This window comes from Caloenas nicobarica, chromosome 2 (assembly GCF_036013445.1).
Source record: "Caloenas nicobarica isolate bCalNic1 chromosome 2, bCalNic1.hap1, whole genome shotgun sequence".
NCBI lineage: Eukaryota > Metazoa > Chordata > Aves > Columbiformes > Columbidae > Caloenas > Caloenas nicobarica.
The window spans coordinates 46,872,751-46,894,908 of record NC_088246.1 but is presented as its reverse complement, the minus strand read 5'-3'; the positions used below and the strand labels follow the sequence as shown (position 1 = coordinate 46,894,908).

Here is a 22,158-nt window from a genome sequence, read left to right as displayed (position 1 = left end):
GAGATTGTCCTATCAGCAAGGAGGCAAATTAAGCAGAGCTCGGTGTGTGCTTTCTGTTTTAGTTGTTAAATTATTGTAGCATTCAGGATGCTGCCTGCTGCCATCATATTCTGAACTTCGTTGTTACAGGCTGTAGCTCCTCTGCAGCGGTCTCTGGAGATTCGAGAGACTGCTCTGGATCCAGACCACCCAAGGGTGGCACAATCACTCCACCAGCTAGCAGGAGTTTATGTTCAGTGGAAGAAGTTTGGAAATGCTGAACAGTTATATAAACAGGCACTGGAAATCTCTGAAAATGCTTATGGAGCTGAACATCCTCGAGTAGCCCGTGAACTTGATGCACTTGCAACCTTATACCAAAAGCAGAACAAGTGAGCTTAACTACACTGGTATTGTTCTTTTGTGTGGAGGTGGTAAAAAAATAACAGCAAATGTTTTCTTCCTAAAGCCAAAATGTTTCTTTGGTTTTTGTTTAGAGTTTCAGAAGTTCCAATGCAACCATGAGCATCCTCTCTATGTAGGGGCCAATTTTTGTGCTTAGTTTAACAGAAAAACTTCTAGAGATAAAGGAGGAGCATTGCCTTAAATTCTCCTCAAATTTGTACACTCATGTCATTTAGAAGCTTTCCATAATAATCGTTGATGCTACATTTATCAATTCTTGTAACACTCTAAATACCTGTTTTCAGATATGAACAAGCTGAGCAACTGAGGAAAAAGTCCTTCAAAATACGCCAAAAAGCAGCAAGGCGGAAAGGCAGTCTGGTAAGGAAATGTTTGATATTTAATAAAAGTGTAGGGCATGTTGTGGCACTGCTAAATAGATGATAAAGTGTGTCTGCAGAGCTGACAAAGCCCCAGTGCTTTTGATAGTTGAGGGCATAGGTAGTGAAGTAGCCTAGCAGCAGCTTTAGTGGCTCCCCTTTCAACTGCTGCAAGTGGAGATGCATCAGTACAACTGGCATGGAGTTGAGAGATGTGGAAAAGAAATAAGTGGATCTATACATTTCAGGGGTGCAGAATTAGTGCTGATAGCAATTGGCTGTCAAAGGGGCAATGGAAAAAGGTGGTTGTCAGAATAACCGAGACATTTATCTTACAAATACTAGTGAACACAGTGCTTGCTGCAATGGATAATCCCAGTAATAATATTAGGTGCCATACTGAGTTTTTCCCTATTTTTTTCTTCCATCTTTCCAGCTACAGAATTCCTCCTGTCATTCTTGACAAAAAGGTTTGTTTGTCTTGTAGTGCCTATACTATAAGAGTTCAGCTAGTAACTCCAGAGCTCTAGTTGTAGCTCTAGTGAAAGGAGGGAAAAGCCATAAGAATATTGCTGTTTCTGCAGTGCTCAAATAAAAATGAATTTGGATCATGAAAATTTTGTCCATTTCTGTAATAATTTCTGCTGCACAAATATTTTTTCTTAAGACTGGAAAGATCAAGAAAAGGCGGAGTGTGTAACAATGGCTGCGCTTTTTACTTGTAATTCACTTTGCGTGTAAGCTTTAGCTTGGCAGTCCATTTTACAAAGCTCCATGTAAAGCCTTGAGTAATTCTTTATATGTATTTATATATGGCATTAAGGGTAGGAGATTAACTTGATTTTATGTTTTTAGCTTATAAACCTAAGAATTTGATCTGAATTTTGTTATTTGACCTGTGGAGTTCAAGCAAATTAGCATGTATGATACAAGGAAAACAACTGTAATGGCAGCACAGTAATTTAAATTTCCCAGAAGCATTTTTGGTGGAATTTACTGTTAGATTGCAAATAAGCAGAATGCCTATGTGCCATTTAGCTTGAAAACAGAATCTAAGTAGGATTATTGTGCTCCTTTATTACCAAACTGAGTCTTTTGATTTTCTGTCTTCAGCCATACACTTTAAAAGTAATGGTGATTTGTTTACCTTACCTTGTGTTTTGCTGCAGTGTGGCTTTGCTCTCCTTCGTCAAAGAGCCCTGCAATTGGAAGAGCTCACATTAAGCAAGGATACACCAGATAATGCTCGAACCCTCAATGAGCTTGGAGTCCTCTATTACCTGCAGAATAATCTTGAGTAAGTTGTGTTAATTGTGATACATCCACTGACTGTTCTCATACATCTAAATGGAACTAAGGCATTGAGAAATAGCATTAAATGTAGACTTGGGATCAAGATTTGATCTGGACAAGGGGATCTAGTGCACCCTCAGTAGGTTTGCAGATGACACCAAGTTAGATGGGAGTGTTGATCTGCTGGAAAGTAGGAAGGCCATACAGAGGGATCTGGATGAGCTGGATTGTTGGGCTGAGGCCAATTGTATGAGGTTTAACAAGGCCAAGTGCTGGGTCTTGCACTTGGGTCACAACAACCCCAGGCAGCACTACAGGCTTGGGGAAGAGTGGCTGGAAAGCTGCCTGGTGGAAAAAGACCTCAGGGTGCTGGTCAACAGGCAGCTGAACATGAGCCAGCAGTGTGCCCAGGTGGCCAAAAAGGCCAACAGCATTCTGGCTTGTATCAGGAATAGTGTGGCCAGCAGGACTGGAGGAGTGATTGTCCCACTGTACTCAGCACTGGTGAGGCCCCACCTCGAATCCTGTGTTCAGTTTTGGGCCCCTCACTATAGGAAAGACATTGAGGTGCTGGAGAGAGTTCAGAGAAGGGCAACCAGGCTGGTGAAGGGTCTAGAGAACAAGTCCGATGAGGAGCAGCTGAGGGAACTGGGCCTGTTTAGGCTGGAGAAAAGGAGGCTGAGGGGAGACCTGATCTCTCCCTACAGCTACCTGAAAGGAGATTGTAGCGAGGTGGGTCTCAGTCTCTTCTCCAAGTAGCAAGTGATAGGAGAAGAGGAAATGGCCTCAAGTGGCACCAGAGGAGGTTTAGATTGGATATTAGGAAAACTTCTTCACAGAAAGGGTTGTCAGTCATTGGAACAGGCTGCCCAGGGAAGTGGTTGAGTCACCATCCCTGAAGGTGTTTAAAAGATGTGTAGATAAGGTTCTTAGGGACATGGTTTAGTGCCAGTGTTAGGTTAATGGTTGGACATGATGATCTTGAGGGTCTTTTCCAACCAAAATGGTTCTATGAAATGCTCATGATGGTGCTACTTCTGATTCATTCTACTGTTTTTTGTTTACAGTGAAATACACTCACATTTTCTAGAGTTTATGCTGTTAGCATGTGAGTATTTACAAAGTCAGTGCATTTCCTGCATTCAGAATTCATCCACAGTTAAAGTCAACTAGCCTTCATTGCAAAGACCAGTTCTCTCTTGAAATTCTTACCTCCTCTACTCAGCCTCGCTATTTAGTGCCCTTCCTTTGTAGTGTTCTTCCTTGAACAGCAGGATTGGTTTTTTTCTGCAAAAAACACTCAAAATGCCAGTATTACAAGAAATCATGAGTTAAATACTCACCGTGCTTGTAATCCTCCGGCTCTTACCCTGGTGGCCTTTTTAAGGGCAAAAGAGGACAGAGCAGCACTAAGGTGTTGTAAAAGCAGATAGACATAAGCAAGGGTCTTGAACAAGGGGAATAAAAGGTACAGAACAGTTCTGATTGCATGGCTAGCCACTCCTCCCATCAACTTCTTCAGTCAAAAAGTACTCTAAAACTGTGTGTTTGAGGGAATTGTGAAGTCCTGTTAAATCCCACTCTACTGAACTGAATCTTTTCAGAGAAGAAAGCAAGCACACAGCAAAAAAAAGCATAGAGTAAGTTCTGAAACTGTTTTTACATTATTCTTATATCTCATGTTTATGTCACCAGTAGTTGTTGGATAACTACAGAAGTATATTGTAATTTAGGATCTGCATACAGAATCTCTGTTAAATGCAGGACCTTTGCAGTGAAGTTGATTTTTAACGGTTATTGGAAATGTGGGTTTTTTCATCACTTTACCCTCATGAAGTCACACCAAAGTGACTGATCATAGAGTGACTGATCTATCTAATCTCATACAAGATAATTTTATATTCCACATTATTCATATGTAGTTCCTGTCCAACACAATCTACTTCTAAAGTAACCATATCTCCACTATTTCATAGGTGAGCAAAAGTATAAATTTTGTTCTAGGGAAGGCTGAAGTCATTTTTTCAAATGGATATTGTGTCTCTGTTCTGAATCAGCAAGTCCAAGATTGAATTTTTTGATCATTTGATGCAGTTAGAATGAAATCAGTGACAGAAGGATATGTCACTTTATTAGTTGTTATATGTTACATCACACATCATCTTCTAACCCTTGCATAGAGTGAACACCTTTTGACACTTCTCTTAGAACTCCAGAATTGAACCTACAGTTCTGTGTATAAATGGTCGTTTTTTTCTCTAACGCGATTTTTTTTTTTCTCTAATGGATTTTTCCAATTTACTAAGCTGACCTCTTGGGAATAGTGTCACACGGAATTTGTGTGTATGTCAGGATGACAAACTGCCTAGTTATAATGGATGCTGCCAGTACTATGTGGGGATCACCCATTGTTTGTCAAAGAGGAGCTGCTGTAAATCTCTAATGGAATAGTCGTACGCCACTCTAGTGAGATAAAATATACCCTTTTGACAGGGAAACGCTTGGATGGTGGAATTACAGAGTCTTTTCTACTTTGTCACTTCTAGACAGATTCTATAATGAGAAGCTAGCTTGTGACAATATATAAAACCTGTTCCAGTCTCTCCCCCTGTGGTGTGAAAGCTGTCTGTTGAACCCTGTAATATGTTTCATGTTCTTTAAAGTTACTTGAAAAATATGTGGTGTGTTCTGAAGCTTTACCTCATATTCCACTACTGCTTTATCCATGGAAGTACTTGACTACTATGAGGACTTGCCCAGAAGTCAGTAGAATGTTTTGAACACGGAAGAATTACTTGCATAACTCAAGGTGTAGGCTGAATTAAAGAAAAGAGCAGCTGAAATCTGCCAGACTGGCTTTTCATTTCTTAACAGGGGAGATCGAAGATTGCACAGGAATATATTAACTAGCTCTCTGTCTACATTCTTATGGTTAGCCTGCACAGCAGGACTGTGTCTGCGATGTATAGTTCCTCACTGTGTAAATTAATTGCTGAGCTGGCATTTGCTTATTCCAAGGAAAGTCTATTACCAGGTGTCAGTATCTGCAGTTTCCAAGGCTGAGTTCCTTCTGTTTCAAACAGCTACTTCACCCCGTACAGATGCTACCAGCTTTAAAATATCGCTGATCAAATGTGTTCTGTAGGACAGCAGAGCTTTTCCTGAAGCGCTCCTTGGAAATGAGAGAGAGAGTCCTGGGATCCAACCACCCAGACTGTGCGCAGTCTTTGAACAACCTGGCAGCCCTGTACAATGAGAAGCAGCACTATGACAAGGCAGAGGAACTCTATGAAAAAGCTTTAGACATCAGGAGGAGAGCACTGGCTCCAGATCATCCCTCCTTGGCTTATACTGTGAAACACCTGGCAGTGCTGTACAAAAAGATGGTAAGCACAAGCCCATCACCTTTTCTCATCACCTAAATTCGCTGTAATGCCTTGCATTGTTACAGTCTTCAATTCAAAAAGAGTGGGTCTTGGGAATTTTGTCAGCTACTGGTGTTCTACACACATGCATAAAAGATGTAGTCAGTGGCCTCAATCTGTTTCCAAAAAGCCAAGTAGCTTTTTCAAAACACACTTTGTTTAAAAAAAAGCTCTTTATGAATAATGTCTTCAGTGTCCTGCCTGCTCAGTATGCACCATGAAGAAATTTCTGATTTGGTTAAAAGCTAGTGTTTTGGCTGCAGTGAGGAAAACTCTTCCCAGCTGTGTTTGGGTTCTCCACTGTCTGCTACATGTCATCCACATACAAGAGTTTGGTCAGATGTGTCTTAATGGAAAAATCATGTTTCAGGGTAGAGGAATAGTTCTTTTTACAAAATGACATTGAACTTTACAGTCAAATTGAGAGTGACTTGAAGGCCCATGAGGGAGATAGTTCTTTACAAGTAAACTGTCTGGCTGAGCCACCTCCAGCTTACGTTGATTCAGTGAAATCAGAGTTACTCCCCCACTAAATACACTACAGGGAATAACATTAACAGTAGTATAAACATCTGCATTTCATGATTTCAAAACGGTTTATGAATATTTGTATTTGCAAATGGTCATTATAACCATTCAGTATCGTCTGTGTAAGAGGTGATGTACAGTTTCTAGCTGTTGAACCAAGATCGAATTCAGAGGGTGACAATAATTTTTTTCTTTTATATTTTCACATTTTCCCATTTTTAAAAGAGAAAAGCCTCCTTGATGATAATCCCTTGGATCAAATGCTCCTGTGTTTTCGCTCAATAATTGTTACCTGCAATTATGTGCACGAAGTTGTTTTGGGTCACATATTCTCTGCGCACTTCAGCTTCTAATTTTCATACTGCTACGAACTGCAAAACCTCTCAATATTTGCATCGAAAAGCTCTTTGCTAGTTTGATGGAGCACAAATTAAAATTCATGGTGAACTAGTGACGCAGGGAAGAGTGGAGGAAGAGAAGGGACAGGAATCAGATGTAGAAAATGACAATTATTTATAAATAAGTATTTATTCCAGATTAATAACTGATCATCTTCAAACTGTGGCTGCGTGATGCTTTGAAAATATAAGGAGAAAATTTGATTTGAATTTCGCAATTACAGCGAACCATGATACAATGAATATTTGCAGTATTTTATTTCTAAATGCTATTAAATATGACAATTCACATTCTAATAATAGAAGCCTAAGCATACTTCTGAAGTACATCCAGTTAATGTGTGAGCAGATTAAAATTTGGAGGAAAACAGAATTTCTGGAAAAATAACCTACAATAAAATTAGAATATGAGAGGGGTATTTTAGAGAAATGAAAGTCAAGAAGCCCAAGTCTCAATATGGTGAATGGGAAGCAACAGGTACTTGAAATGGCTTTGGACACTGCAGCTGTTCCAAAAAAAGGTGGTGTGAATGCCACCTTAGTAAGCAGAAAACTGCTCAAAAGTTAAGGCAGCTACATTCCCATTCTTGTATCACCAATTCAATTTAGGCGCTTTAGGACAAAAAATAAGCTCTGCTTTCATGGCAGTATGAGGAAATACAAATGGAGAAAACTATTTGGATAAAAGAACAACTGAAAATTCTTTTTAACAGCCTTCTTGATGAGACACATCGGGAAAAAAATAAATTGAAAGTAGACATAGCTGGGAAACACATTAACTGGGAGTTGAATATGCTCAGTACTTTGGAAAATTAGGAGCAGAATATAACTGTGAATTAAACAAAGTTAAACGCTTATTCTGGAAACAGTTGCATCTTCTCCAAGGCTTTTTGTTTAAAATAGATTTTACGGTTACCATTTTGACACAAGACAACTGAATCATTTTTTCCCTGTCTAGGGAAAACTTGACAAGGCTGTTCCTCTGTACGAACTAGCGGTTGAAATTCGACAGAAGTCCTTTGGCCCAAAACACCCCAGTGTAGCAACTGCTTTGGTAAATCTAGCTGTCCTTTATTGTCAGATGGTAAGTTTTTCGTGTTTTAACATGTTCGTTATTCCTGTCTTAGTGTTTGGTTTCTTTTTTTTTTTTTAATGATTTGTACCTAAATGATACCAAAGAAACTTGATTACGTTTAAAACATTTAAAAGGGGAATTCCTTATAAGACTTGCAAATTCTTAGGTTCCATTTTGAAAATTGAAAGGATATTTGACAAGGAAAATATACACAGGGAACAGATAGTTGCTTGACTGGCATTTCACAAGGACACTTGGGCTGATGCTCTTTAGAGTATTCAAAATGCCCAAATGCTTTATAAGACTAGAGCTAGAGTAGAGCATCTCCAGCGATACGGTGGTTCTCACAGTAGGATGGAACGCAGCTCCACCACTGACTTGGAGGGCAGCATAATCCTTTGAAATTTATTAAAAGTGCCCACCTGGATAAACTGCAACTCTGTGTAACTAAAAATCTGAGAAGGCTGTAGATTTTCTAATCTACAACTAAGATGAGATTCCAAAGAGATGCAATCATCTTGCCGAATTCTTTACTTAGCATCAATAGGAGTGAGCTGCAGATTGTTTTCTTGTTTTCTGTATTTCTGCAATGGGATTTTAAATAGGCATTAAAGCTGCCTCAGGTAAAATTAAAGAGCAATTGGTAACTCAGCACTCAGGATTGAGATTTTCAAAACTGCCTAGGAAGTCCAGACCCTAATTATTATCATATTGGTGGGAACTGCATGTGCAAGTGCAAGCCAATTGCTTTGACAATCTCAATTATCATCCTCATCTGTCAACAGTATCGAGAAATCAAAACACCTTTTTTTGTTAAATATGCATGACTTTGCATCTAGAATGTGTTGATACTATGTTGGGAAAAAGAACAGCAAATGTAATATATGTCAGTAACAAACAACTTTCTACTACCCAAAGAAAAAGCAGATCGAAGCTTTACCTCTTTATGAACGTGCATTAAAGATTTATGAAGACAGCTTTGGTCCCATGCATCCTCGTGTGGGGGAAACTCTGAAAAACTTGGCTGTGCTAAGGTAAGATTATAAGTTTAGCCTTATAAGAGCAAATTACTATAAAAATTACCAGATGAAACAAAACATTCCAGTATTGTGTACTTACTAGGAAAGCAGAGAGCCTTAAGTACACTTTGTTGATAGCATGGTGTGCATTTCAATTTAAATTGAGAGACTTGTTTTATTTTTCTCACCTTTGTTTTACTCTTCTCACCTTTGTTTTACTCTACTCCAAAGCTATGAAGGAGGAGACTTTGAGAAGGCAGCTGAACTTTACAAGAGAGCTATGGAAATAAAAGAAGCAGAGACTTTGCTGATATGTGGAAAAGCAACTTCTCGACACTCATCGAGTGGAGATACATTCAGCTTAAAAAGTGCATTATCACCAAACATTTTTCTGGAACATGGACAAAGGTGATATAAACCTGCTCAAAGAAAAGGCAGTCTCTGTTGCTATTTTAAAGTAGACATAAAATTATTAAGACAAATCTATTTTTCCTAGGATAGTGTACTACTTTGGCAATGACACCTGTCTTCATGAATGACAGGGAAACAAATGTTTAAGCTTGAAGTCCTTCCGTGTTAACTTTGCAGACTGTGGTACAAAGGGAGCTGCTTTCATCGTATATAGATAGACAGATTAGTTACTAGCTGAAGTTATAGCTAATACCAAAACCATGTGGATTTGGTACTTTTTAGCGTAAGTGCCAGGACTGAGTTGAACCAATTGTATATACTCTATGGGACAGTTCAGATTTCCATTTTGTAATAGCCTGGATTAGAGAATTTGTGTATTTTTTGTTTCATGAATCGTTTCTGCCTTTTCAGAAGCTTTTAAAGTTGTTTCTAAAGAGATAATAATTCTGGAAAATGTCAAAATACTTTTCCACTCAAAGTTTTACCTGCAGGGTGATTTCAGCTTTAAGCAAACCATTCAAGGGACCTGTGCAAAAATAATTGGTTTCCTTGGGAAGCTAATATAGCTAAATATATCATCATCTGCTGTTAAAGCTGCTGTCAGATTCAACCACGTTCAGTAAAAATACTTCCAGTGAGGAATCAGAATGAAAATGATTATGACCTGATTTCCTGTTGTTAAGTCCTTAGTGATACTTTGACTATTCAATCTCACTGAATCCCTTAAAATACAAGAACGTTTGTGTTAGCTGGAAAAACCTAATGATGCAGAATAGTTTTGCCATCAAATAAAGATATATTAATGAAATATGCCTGCCTGTTGTATTTCTTAATACCCTAGTCATCTGGCAGAATCAGTGTGAAGTCTGTTCTCATTTTGTGCATAAATCCATGAAGCAATTTAAATACATACTCAGGAAAGAAAAGTGCAAAATTAACTGAAACCTCACTATAATGTTTCAGACGCAACTGATGTAAAGATTTATTTGATCCAGTTTGAAAATGCAAATGGCCTTTACCTCAAAGAGGTGCTTATCTTCCACAGCCTTTTTTTCCTTTTAGGATAGAGTTTATATAACTTTTTCCAGCCCTCGTTCTGGTTAGAAAGAATTTACTATTTTGGTAAGGCTGTAACTTGGCAAAAGAGACAGTGTATAAAACTGATAGAACAAATATACAACCCAAATTTAATTTTATATATTTAGCTGAAAAAATTCAAAAATAGCTCTTGAAGGTATTGCAATACAGCAACAAGAGAGACACTTTGTAATAGCTCTCTGGGTATCTTCCTCTTATTTCAGAAAATGGACTTTCATTCAAAGTGAGAATATTCCAGCCACCTTGAAAAGTTTTGAAAATTGGAAAGTTTCTTTGCTGGACTGTTACTGAGCAAGGAGAAGGATGAAAGGGGAAAGACCAAAACAAACAAAAAACTCAACCAAACAAACCAACCACCCTGAAACCCTCAACCTCCTCAGCTTGTATGTGTTTCTGTTGCTTACTCTTCTCAGACCTCGTTGATTCCCTCCTCTAAAGCCAGTGTTAGGAATTACCAGATGTCGGTCTAGCTTGTCCCCCCTTCTCTGATTTTAACACGTATACATCTTGCTCTCCTAAATAGTTTTCCTTCATGTTGCTCGCTTAAATAAGGAGCTACTTTCTAGCCCTCCAGTGTTTTATCTGCTACAATTCTTCCCTTGAGTCACTTCTCCAACTTATTCATAGGTTGCATTGTTGCTTTTGGAAGGAAAATCACTCCCTAAAAAGTAGACACCAACCATCCATGGTCCATTAGCAAAGACAGTGAGGGAACAACAGCTTAATCTGTCAAGCTAAAAAACCCTTGATCTACAGAAAATAAAACAGGATGATGAATAACAGTGGAGGGTATTGCAGGCCACATGTTGGCGATAGTCACAGCACTTTTAGGACAGTTCTTGTGGTTGTGGTTGTAGTTGTACCTCATGGACATTAAAAAAAGTAATTTGTGTATCTGGTGTGTGCCAAACAATAACTTCTATGTAGGAGAACACCTCAAAACAAAGTGTCAGCAGTTTCAATGGAGATTTAATCACAGAATATCAACATCTCAATAACATTCATGATACAAAAGCTTTCAGTGTTTACAGTGTAAGATTGCTAAATAAACAAACAAAGCTGGACTAAACCATTGCAATATGCTGTAATTTGTTAGTTGGTAACAAAAGAAGTCATAAATTTTCCATTAGGTTTTATAGTTGGAATAGATAAGTCTTGTATTTTAATTCAAAAAAATCCTTAAATTTGGAGGGTTTTTACGCTGTTTATTTTTCAATAATTTTAACCATTGGCACATACAATCTTCTCAAAGTATTTTGTAATTATTTCAAATTATTCTTGCATATACAAGCTGAAAGACTGAAAGTAACACAAGAACCACTTTACATACTCTGGGCATACAAAAGTGTATTAATTTGCTCATAAAACTGTACATAAAGTAAAATGGTAAACAGTCGCCTTTTGTAAAGCTGTCAATCATGTGATAGCAGCCATGTCAGCCAAATAGTTAAGAGTCAAGATTAACTGAGCTGTTGTAGAAATGAGTCAACTGTTTGCCTCAGGACCTCCAGAGGCAGCTGTGTGCCTCACTTTTATTGTTCCCAACAGAAGTGTAAAGTCACAAAGAAATTTAAGTAACACTTAAATTGACACTTGGACCAAGCTAACGTAGACTTGGTGACACAGATTCAAGTCTGTACTTTTTTAAAGATCTAATTGTTCCATTTCCCATCCCTTTTTATAGTTCATTTCTAAAATCTGGCTTCTCCAAAACCGAACTCAATCCAAAAAACCTCTTCCATTTTACAGTATAATATACCACACCCCAAGCCCACCCAAAACCTCCCTCAATAGCTTCAGAGATGATTTTATGTAAATAATATAATCTAGTGTCACCTGCAGAGGAAATAGATTTGGAAGCTTGTAACCGTTGCTTAGAAATCAAACATTTTTAACTAAGTTTTCATTCTGCTGCCCTGAGAAACAGAAGCACCTCCAAAATACTACTCTGTTTTTACATGTTGGTTGGATACTGCTACTACCATTACTAACTGGTTCTGTGCTGGTCACATCATGCTCTGGAAAAGGTTTTTTGAACAGCCCAAGTTGGAAGTATTTGTATTATGCTGCAAAGGCTGAAACTTAAATTCTTCTAAACCAAATCTAAATAATGATCAAGTTCTGGATCAGACACCTACAGTAGGTAAAATATTTGAAATTAATACTTCCAGTTCTGCAGGGTACTGACACTACAGAACGTGTACATTTCCAGGTCAGTTTAACACATGATATTTTAAAAGGCAATACTACTGTAATAACATTATTTACAAGACTAATACAATAGCTTAGCACTGAATATATTTGCAACACTAAAAGTTTAGAGCATTGAATTTTAGCTTTCCTAAGCAAGCTTGGATTAAATATATGCCTTAATATAGCCCGTATGATGGGGATGGATCAGAAAAATATAACGTTTCGATTTTTTCATAGATAAAATCTCCTGTTCTTTCCAATGTTGTTGGTAATTTTTACAGATTTTGTCATGAAATGGTGACATGCTGCTACCCAGCCTGCTAGTATCATTGTCTACTAACATAAGATCCGGCCTTGTTGCAGCATACTCAAAGCACTACCACACACAAAACATGCAGACAGCTATTTAAGAATGAGCAGTAGTAACACCGATAAAAACAAGGAAATGTAAAAAAAAATTCCATCCCAGAGATATTTAAGGTGGGTGAAAAGGCTGAAATGTTCTGTTTACTCAGGAAAAGTAACCACAGCATGATCCCTGCCAAGAATTTGCAGAGACCAGTGTTACCATGACAAGTACAAGTGCCTGGAAGAGCAGGAGCCTGAGTGAGGGACTATTATCTGCCCTTGACCTCCTCAGTCACTCCAGCAGATTTCACCTTTTACTTGTCCTATACTATGTACTGTTCTCATCATATGATATTCCATATAACATGCTATGCCTGCTTCTGTTAGTTTATCCATCTCCTTTTATTTTCTAGTGAATATCTGGACACTAGCAATGCTGAGAAATTAAAATTTACAGCAGCGCAACTCGATACATTAAAGACATGAATAGACAACAGAATATAAACAACATAAGTCTGTTTCCTTCCTGCCTCTGTAACAGTTCCATATCATTAGAAATGTAAAGATAAGCTTCAGTGGAGGTAAAAAAAAAAAAAATAAAAACCTGGTCTTCTCAAAATCCAGTGTCAATCCAAACTCCCAAACATTGTACTTAATATTTGTTTTGCTACATGTTTCTCATTTTGGCCATGAGTTCTTCTAGGCTTTCTTCAGACTCAGCTACCGTTTCCTCAGTTATCAAATTCTCTTCCTATTAGGAACAGGAAGAAAAAGTTGGCAACAAAAACAGCAAACAAAATAAGCTTTATTGCTGTTCTACCACACCGTTTTCTAGAAACAAGCACTCAGTTGCAAGATTAGGCCTAAGTGATTATAAACTTAAATTGTAAACTATTCTGACTAGGGGTTAGAATGTTCTGGCTGCAATACATAATGCTCACTGCTCTTTAATGATGTAGAGCTTTTACAAGGTAAATATGGTAAAAATTAATTAGTCACCAAAATATCAACTGAGAAATTCACATTCATTTTCCCTCCACCACCCGCCCAAATACATTCAGTCCTATCACCTCAAAACTACATGCACAGTAGCATCCATACTTAAGAAAATACATTTCGTAGAAACACAAAACTGGACCATAGAAGGCATCAATGAGGTGTACTGAGGTTGTTTTACTAGAATTCTTCAAGATGAATTTTATTTTAGGTTTAAAGGGTAATCAAACGGCTGGCATTATACATTTAATTTACAACATGTATTTAAAAAATTTATAAAGAATAAATATATTACCTTGTTTGGGATAGTATATGCTACCGTAATCCCCTCAGGAAGATCAGGTACTGGGCCAGAAGCAGCCTTCAACTCATCTTCTGAAATTTCTGATACTAATTCAATGCCTTTGCATTGAAAGGAATTGAGAACTCCGTTAGAAGAAAATGTTCTTTAATCACTGTTGTCAGAGTAAGACGAAAACTACAGCTACTTTTCCAAAATAGAAAAAATTAAGAGCAGAAAGACCTTTGATTTGAACTACTTCATTCAATTATCAATATAAAAATATTTTCCCTTTATATATGAAATGGTTCTAAAGACAATTTATGGACAAGAACGGCACCTCTCCTTTAGGACTTCTTTGTCCTTACCATTTAAATCTTACCATGAGGACACATCTCCCAATGGTAAGCAGAGTATTTTTTATATCATGTAATAAAAAGAATGTACATATCCATTCTTGAAATGGTTATATAAACCATGCTTACCATTCCTTAAAACAATTCCTTCTAATTTAAAGCCCTCAGAGGAATATAAAATTCCATGGGATACCTTTTAGCACAGTGGTTATGGAAATGACAAATGCTCTTTAGTTACGTATTTAAAGGGAACACAGAGTGAATACATCTTGTTGCATCTTTCATATCTTCAGACCATCTTCTGAGAAAGTTTTTATTCAAACACAGTTACACTTTGAGCATAAAATCTGCACATTACACTAAAAATACATTACCAAGTTGTGGTAATGTTACTGTCAAAATTTGTGAAAACCCAGCAGTAATTACACAGTATAAGTTAGTTACAAAAATATGAACCATAAGAGGTCTGTGTACCCTACAGCGTGTTCACCCAAAACAAAGACTTTATTTGAATCTCAGTACTGGGAACATAATTTCGTCTCCAGCTGATTACTTACCCCAGTCATTGTCTTCATGTACTATTTCTTCTTCCTGTTCAATTATTTCTTGTTTTGGTCGTGCGGCTTCTTTTCTCTGAAGAAAAAACAGAACAATCCCAAAACATAATATATATAGTAGTCTGATTTTAAACAGCAGCAAATAAAATATTCACATTTCTTCTAATATTTAAGATATGCAGTCACCATTTAGAACTTTGCAACACATAAAAAGGCAGAATACCTGCAGGTTCAAAAAAACCCAAACCCATTAACACTCAAAAATATTACTGCAGAATATTATCTAACTGAATGCAAGCCTTCTGCCTACCCTTTGCTTTAAGATAAGTCTAAGTACTGTTTTTTTAGAAACACATGTAGCCATCTGAAGACAGTGTTGGTGAAAACTGGGAGTAGCGATGAAAGTTTTCTTTTACTACAGATCTGTAGCTTGCTTTATTCTTAAGGCTTTAAGAAAGGAAAAGAAAACACAACAAAAAACATTTTTACCTTATAATTTTCTTGCTGTTTTCTGCAATTTTGGTCACTACATTGTGGGTTTGGCTTCATAGACATAGTTGGAAAGAAATCCTGCATCGCATTGTAACCAAGATAATAACTCACCGTACCAAAATTTAACAAGTATCTAGAAACACAAACAGAGAAAGCAGGCCCTTAAATGCAGGTGCCAACCTGAAAATTCAGTTGCTCAAGGAATAATTTTTCCTCAAAGAACTTTTAGAATAGACTTTCACACTAGTGTGTTGTAAAGGGGTACTGTAATAGTCTTAAAATAAGCTCTAGTCGCCTGGCAACAGCATAACTGCATCAACACAGAACCTGGTCTGCTATATAACCATTTTAAAATAACCTCCAGTTTTTTTAATACAAACACTTCAAGAAAACTCATTTATTCTTTGTCCATGTACAAAATTTCAAAGACAAGTTAGCACTGTAACATTCTTGTGTGTAATTTAATGATGTCAAATGGGAGCATGTTTAAATGCAGAACTAAGATGAGTGTGTGTATGCAGTAAGAGAAGTTCTTAGGAAAACCCTAAAGACTTTTTCTACCCCTGAAAAGTTCTATTAAAAACAGCAGTTCCAAAGTAAACAGACCAGTGATTCAAGCAGTCTATTATTTTGGCCCTGTCCAATGATGCAAGTACCTTTAGGAAACAGGTCACAAACATCTAAAAAGAACTAGAGCTGTCATTGTGAAAAGTTCCTTCAGGTTTCTTTCTCTTACAGTGCTGTTCATTGAACAGCAACAACTCAGTCACTTACTTCAGAACATTTTGTACAAGAATTCCTGCCACAACTCCCATAGTTGTAGGAAGACTAGCTGCACAAACTCCTTCTCGTTTTAATGTTTTCTCATCAATATTTGCAGCAACTACAAGTGGAGGAGCACACTGAGGGGAAAGAAAGAAATTAAGTTTTAAAAAAGCATTAGAAAAACCCCACAGATCACACAAAATTTTGAGCTACTCCATCAGTTGTGCCAGAATCACATTCACTAGCCAGCTAATCTTCATATTCCCTGTCCCACTTAGAAAGACAAACCAGCAATTCAGCGGAGCACTGCATACCGCGAAACAGGCAGATTCACCAGGTTTGATCAGCTGTATATGTCCCGACACTGCATTTTCACTCACTCCAGATTCCATCCAGATTTGTCCAAGTTCATTGCAGGCCTTATAAGCACAGAAACACACACATCAGCACTGCAGAAGTTTAATGAAGATTTGAAAAAAAAAAAAACCATTGTAAATTGATCTTCTCGCTTTAAGACACAAAGGCTATGATCAGAAAAAGGAACACAAAAAGGTAGGATGAAATTGTTTATCAAAGGACAAATCAAAGGGCAAGTTACAGTTGTTCTCATGAAGCCTGCCCTTTGTGCTTTCCTGAGGACCCAAGACTTTTGAACATGCATTAGTGATCCATTTACCAGAACACTACAGAATCAAATTGCACAAATTACTTTCAGCAGCCTGGATAGTGTATCTGTGCACCCTCAGTGCATGCAATGTATGGATCAAGTTAGCTGAAGCATAACAGAAAACATGCATTTGGCGTATACCCTGCATTGGCTGCTACTACAAAGAAAAACAGTTTGATTAGGTACACACAGCCTTAAGACATTTTTAGTATACAAAATGTCATACGAAGTATACAATTAACTATACTCAGTCGTTAAAAAGTTTGTGAGATTTAACATGCCAGGATTTGATAATACCTTTATATAAATAAAATAATTTGGAAAGAAAGAGAGAGCTTGTAACACTTAACTCTTTTACTAACCATTAGCTGCTAGTAACTTAAAACTCTACAGTTATATTTCTACACATAAAATGTGTTTTATAAGAACGGGGTAAAAGCTCAGATTCTGTTTCTTTAAATCAAGGACGTAATTTCTTAGCAGATTCTTGATAAATTCCTGTCTTCTCTCTCATCCCCACAATTCCTAACCTTATTTATAGGAGAAAATAGGCTTCCACCAGCTCATGCCTTCAATGGCCTTACCGTGTTAATTGCCATGCGAGCTTCAAAGTTGTCCACGCAGCTTAGAACAAGATCAACAGGCTTCCCTTCCTCTAGCGCACCGTTACTGGAATAAGCATCAGAAGTTTGCATGAAATAGCTGGCAGAACAAAACTTCAACATGGCAATCAACATGCTGCTTTAGAGTACAGAAGCACATGGGAAGTGCATTTCTAACAAAACTTGTTCAAATGCAGAACAGGATACAGCTAGCATCTTAGATTTACGCAGCAGAAACAGCAGCATGCTGAAGCTGGGATTTAAATATATGGGCCTTTTAGATTAAAAGAAGTTTTATACAGTATATGCTCACAGTACAATGCTTAGAGAATTGTATTTTTGTACAACATAACTGCAAGTGGGAAAAGTTATTTCAGAACTTCTCTGTGAGATCCACTAATAACTATTTTCTTTCTTCATTCTATGAAGGTTACCTGAAACTACTCCAGAGCAGTCAAAACATGATCTGACCTGTTTTATATAGTGAGAAAAGCCTATAAGACCCACAGTTTTGGTTGGAAATCTAAAGATGCACTAATATAAAATATATGTAACAGCAGAAATAAATGCCAACTCTAGAGAAAAGGTCTGGGCAGAAATGTCTTCATATATACATATTTCCCACTGGTTTTCAAATAGAAGTCGCTAAATTGAAAAAAAAATCCCAACAATACAATTGTGAGGCTGTATTTAGAGCCACACACCAGCAGACGATAAGAGATTTTACCTTATTCTATCCATGAAGTGTTCAAAGTTGTCCAGTGTTGTGATGTTGTAGTTATGTACTTCAAACTGAACATCAGGATTAATATTCCTTATGGAGGAAATAATACGAGTCAGTGTTAATAAATACAATGACAACTTGCATTCTACTCCCTAACTTTACTAGTGTTGCTACAGTCTTAAGCTTCCAGTCTGAAGTCTAGAATACACCCATATTTGTCAAAAATTCACACATCAGATGAGGCGGGGGACAGGGGGAAAATCACAAAATATCAAAGTGGTACTGTTTATACCAAACTTCTGAGCAATTTTAGCTGTACTTAAACAGTAGACTTACATTAAAGTTTTGGCCAGTACAAAAATGTCCTTAAAGTATCAATCATTCCCACAACTATTTTACTCTCAAATTTCAAAATTAGATCATGTTACTTTGCAAGGGATTAAGAATGAAACGTTGGTTTTCTGGAGCAGCATCCTGGGTAAATACATCTTGATACCCACTTCTCTAAGTTGTACCTCAAAGTATGCTCTGCTGCTTGTACTTTACTTAATCCAGCTTGATGAGGTTGGAAGAAGAGTCTGTTCATGTTTGCCAGTTCCACTTTGTCATAATCAAATAGAAGCAGCTGTAATAAAGATTGTTTTAACAAATGTGAATCTCCAAAGACTCTGCAACCACAGCACTATGGCAAGGCATTTTAAACAACAGAACTTATTCTCAAACCAACCAGAAAACCCCCCAACCAAACACCGCCCCCCGCCCCCCCCCCCATTCAGTTCACATACAAAAGTTACCAACATCATCAGTACGTGAAGGACTGAATTCTAACTGCCATGCACCAGGAACTGATTCCTGAAGTCATGAAAACCACTCTTAATAAAAAGCAATCCGTTCATTTCATGTAAACTAAGAATATTCAATGGATTACCTACATGAACACTATCAACTCTGTTATCACATTCCTGCTTGCTGTTATGGCATTAACTAGAAATGTATAATTTCTTTCACTTATCTTGGCATGTAGTTCTTAAAAAAAAAATCACTTAAAATGCCTACATAATACATGGATATGTTGATTATTATAAATTCCAAATCAACTGTCCAATGTCCTTTTCTATGTGCAAGATGCTGGTCTTCAGGAAATGTTCCTTCAGAGGAAGGGGGAATAAACTTTGCAAAAAAAATCACCTCTCTATTAAGAAACTTCTTAAAGTTCCAAGAGTAAATGGTCAGGCTTTGCCCGGAAACACAAACATCTAAGCAAGTCCCCAAATTCCTTGTTTAAAGAAAAATCCTGTTCTACTAACTCTGGAGGTTCTTCTTACCTGTACACACATCAAATTATTTTTGACTGCTGCTAAATTTTTATCTCTAAGTCTGCCACATGATGAACTTATGTTTGTGATAAAAATATCTGACATCTACTGCATTTCAATTTCATGAATATCAACTTGTTCTCAGAACATAAGACAATCTTCTATGGGAGTTACCCCCTCCTGTTTCTTTATTTTGTTTTCCTTTTGCAATAATCCAGTATGATGATTAGATAGATGGACTTTTATAAAAGTATGGAGAAGATAAGCATCCAAACAAGAATCATCCACACAATACAGGATTAAGCCTTAAGTAAATCAATTTTACTAGCACAAGAAAAGAGACTTAAGACTCTTCATTTGTGATGTTTACTTAAGAGCTGCTCTTGAATGCTTTCTTCATGGTACTTTTTTATTTGGGCAAAATCAACTGATTGAAATTGAATCCAGCTCTTTATGAAGATGACTGGTCTATCTACTATAAAGAAGTAGAAGAAGAAAACTCTCATTACCTTACCAATGCCACACCTTGTCAACATTTCAGCAGTCACACTGCCAACTCCACCTACACCTACTACTGCAACTGTAAAGGTACGGATCTTCTGTAAAGAGAAATAAAATACAGATCAGTATGTCAAAAGTAGTCCTCACAGAGAAAAAAATTCAAGGCTGTTTTAATGCAGATAGAATCCTACCTCATAATCTTTGACAATTCCCATTCTTTTTAATGCCATCAAGCGACTACAATGAAAAACAGCAGTGTTATACAGAAAATGCTTGCTACATTTCTAATAGCAATTTTGCTTTTCAGGTATTTAAAATCACTTTTGTTTTAAAAATAACCCCGCCAAGCACCAAACTCAAGCCTGCTGTTTTCACCACTGTTGTGATTGCCAGCTAGATACAGTCTAAATGAGATAGTACATAGTTTCCTATTAGCAACAGCAATGGAGTACTAAACCTATAGAAATTTGTGTGCTTATTCAGCTGGTATGAGTAACATCAATGAAATCACTAATTTCCTAAATGAATCCCCGATTTACAGAATGAAAACCTACACTTTTTTCTTTAAGGAAACCATATGGCAGCAGGTCAGTGAGGACTCTTCCATTGTTCTGTGATCAATTTGATTAGGTTAACTTCAACACAACAATTAAAAAAAAAAAAATTAGTATCAGGGTGTGAGGATAACTGGAAGAATTTTAAACTGACATTTTATCCTGCTACTGCATTTTTTCATTGAAAGTATCAATGAAAGTAAAAGTATCAGCTTGTATTAAAGCAGTTAATCCTGAAAAAACAAAACAAAACAAAAAAAGGCATCAGATTTCCAGAACCACTGAGCATTACAAGGGGTTCCAGATGCTCAAGACTCTCTAAACCAAACTAAACCAAGGTTCTTAGGGACATGGTTTAGTGCTAGAGTTAGGTTAGGTTGTGGTTGGAATTGATGATCCTGAGGGTCTCTTCCAACCGAAATGATTCTACGAAAATAGGTAAGTTAGAGGAATGAGAATAAGACCTCATGTAATATCAACACCTGCACCACCTATTGGCAATTTAGCTGAAAAACTCACAAAGTTTCCTCTCTCTGTCTCCCTCTGTAAGGCAAAGCACAATAATACAAAGTAACCCCGATGTACACCCCTGCCAGCTCAGTCGGGTGGGAAATTTGGGAGCACCTCTCCCCTCCTCCACCAGGGCCTACCCTCAGCACCGCCCTGACACCCCCCTCAGCACACCCCACCCCATCCCTCAGCCCCCCACCTGGCCTGGCCCACATACACACCCTTTCGCCCTTTTAGCCAGACCCACAGTTCCAACCCCCGGCCTGAGAACCCACAGCCCCCCGCTTCCCCATCCCCTACACCCTGACGCTGTAAGGAACGTTTAACGAAGGAATGTTGTTTTTACAAAACTGAGGACCTGTGGCCTGACCCCAGCTGGGGGGAAGGCCTGAGAGACACCAAACTATGAATCCTTAATGTAAAACAAAGCCTCCTCGAACTAATCCCGGAATGCAAACTGATTACTGTATTTAAAAAGTTAAGCTAGGGGGAAGGGTAACCAAAGAGCCAGGAATCCATATTTTAAATAAATCAATAAGGGGAAGGGGTTGTTGGAAGTAGATGAGGCAGGTAAACTGAGGCAGGGGTCGGGTACTCTGTAAACCCTGCAGTGCCCAACCAGTGGGGCGCAGGGGAGGGAATTTGCGGCCGGGATTTGGGGGGGATATAAGCAGGGGCTTTTGCCCTATTCCGTGTGCCTACCTTTAGGTAGAACAACCGGTCTTGCAAAATCATTAATAAAATATGCTTTGCTGAGAGATCCTGCCTGAGCCTATTATATTGGCAAGGTAATTGTTTCCTACAACGCACCCTCTGGGCCTCCCCCCCACCCAAGGCTCAGCCCTGGCCGTCTCCTCATAACCCAAGCCCGCTCAGGTGCAGCCCCCAGCCCACACCGCGCCCGCCGTGAGGCGCCCGCCCTCCTGCACCCCCGGCCGCACCTGTAGGGGTTGGAGTCCGTCACCTCCGGGCTCATGCTCTCGATGCGGGGCCGCGGCGCCCGCCGCCCGCTCCTCTCCCGGGCCAGCTCTTCCTCCAGCTCCCGCACACGCCGCTCCAGCTGCTCCAGCCGGCTCGGCTCCGCCATGGCAGCGACACGTCTCCCCGGCTGAGGCAGCTTCCGGGAGCGGCAGGGAGCGCCGTCCCCTGCTCGCCCGGCGCCTCAGGGAGCGTTCCCATCTCGGGGGCGCCTCCTGCCGTCTCACAGCGGGCGACGGGCTGTGGCGGTGACTGAGGGCAGAGGTAGGAACGACCTCCCGAGAGCCGCTTTCCTCCAGGGGAAGCCA

The 22,158-nt window shown here is 38.5% G+C and overlaps 2 protein-coding genes across 4 annotated transcripts in view; one reads left to right on the top strand and one right to left on the bottom strand.

Moving 5' to 3' along the window:
* The window catches only part of NPHP3 (nephrocystin 3), a 31,020-nt gene extending 21,319 nt beyond the window's left edge, over window positions 1–9,701 (top strand). For both annotated transcript variants that reach the window (XM_065629797.1, XM_065629796.1), the window contains exons 21-27: window positions 130–371; window positions 690–765; window positions 1,934–2,061; window positions 5,203–5,443; window positions 7,367–7,492; window positions 8,402–8,517; window positions 8,734–9,701. In XM_065629797.1, coding sequence (XP_065485869.1) covers window positions 130–371; window positions 690–765; window positions 1,934–2,061; window positions 5,203–5,443; window positions 7,367–7,492; window positions 8,402–8,517; window positions 8,734–8,914 — 1,110 coding nt within the window. In that variant the 3' untranslated portion in view covers window positions 8,915–9,701. The remainder of the gene's footprint in view (window positions 1–129; window positions 372–689; window positions 766–1,933; window positions 2,062–5,202; window positions 5,444–7,366; window positions 7,493–8,401; window positions 8,518–8,733) is intronic.
* Window positions 9,702–11,003: 1,302 nt separating this feature from the next.
* UBA5 (ubiquitin like modifier activating enzyme 5) lies at window positions 11,004–21,970 on the bottom strand. 2 transcript variants are annotated; one of them, XM_065628797.1, is made up of 12 exons: window positions 21,814–21,970; window positions 20,000–20,045; window positions 19,817–19,906; window positions 18,507–18,616; window positions 17,995–18,081; window positions 17,250–17,334; window positions 16,313–16,417; window positions 16,008–16,135; window positions 15,231–15,366; window positions 14,742–14,817; window positions 13,844–13,950; window positions 11,004–13,303 (listed from the first exon to the last, which is right to left on the bottom strand). In XM_065628797.1, the coding sequence occupies exons 1-12, from the start codon at window positions 21,957–21,959 to the stop codon at window positions 13,220–13,222; spliced, it is 1,200 nt and encodes a 399-aa protein (XP_065484869.1). In that variant the 5' UTR covers window positions 21,960–21,970; the 3' UTR covers window positions 11,004–13,219. The 2 variants fall into 2 exon arrangements, with proteins under 2 accessions (XP_065484869.1, XP_065484870.1); XM_065628798.1 differs by having other exon boundaries at window positions 19,817–19,903.
* Between the last annotated feature and the right edge of the window lie 188 nt (window positions 21,971–22,158).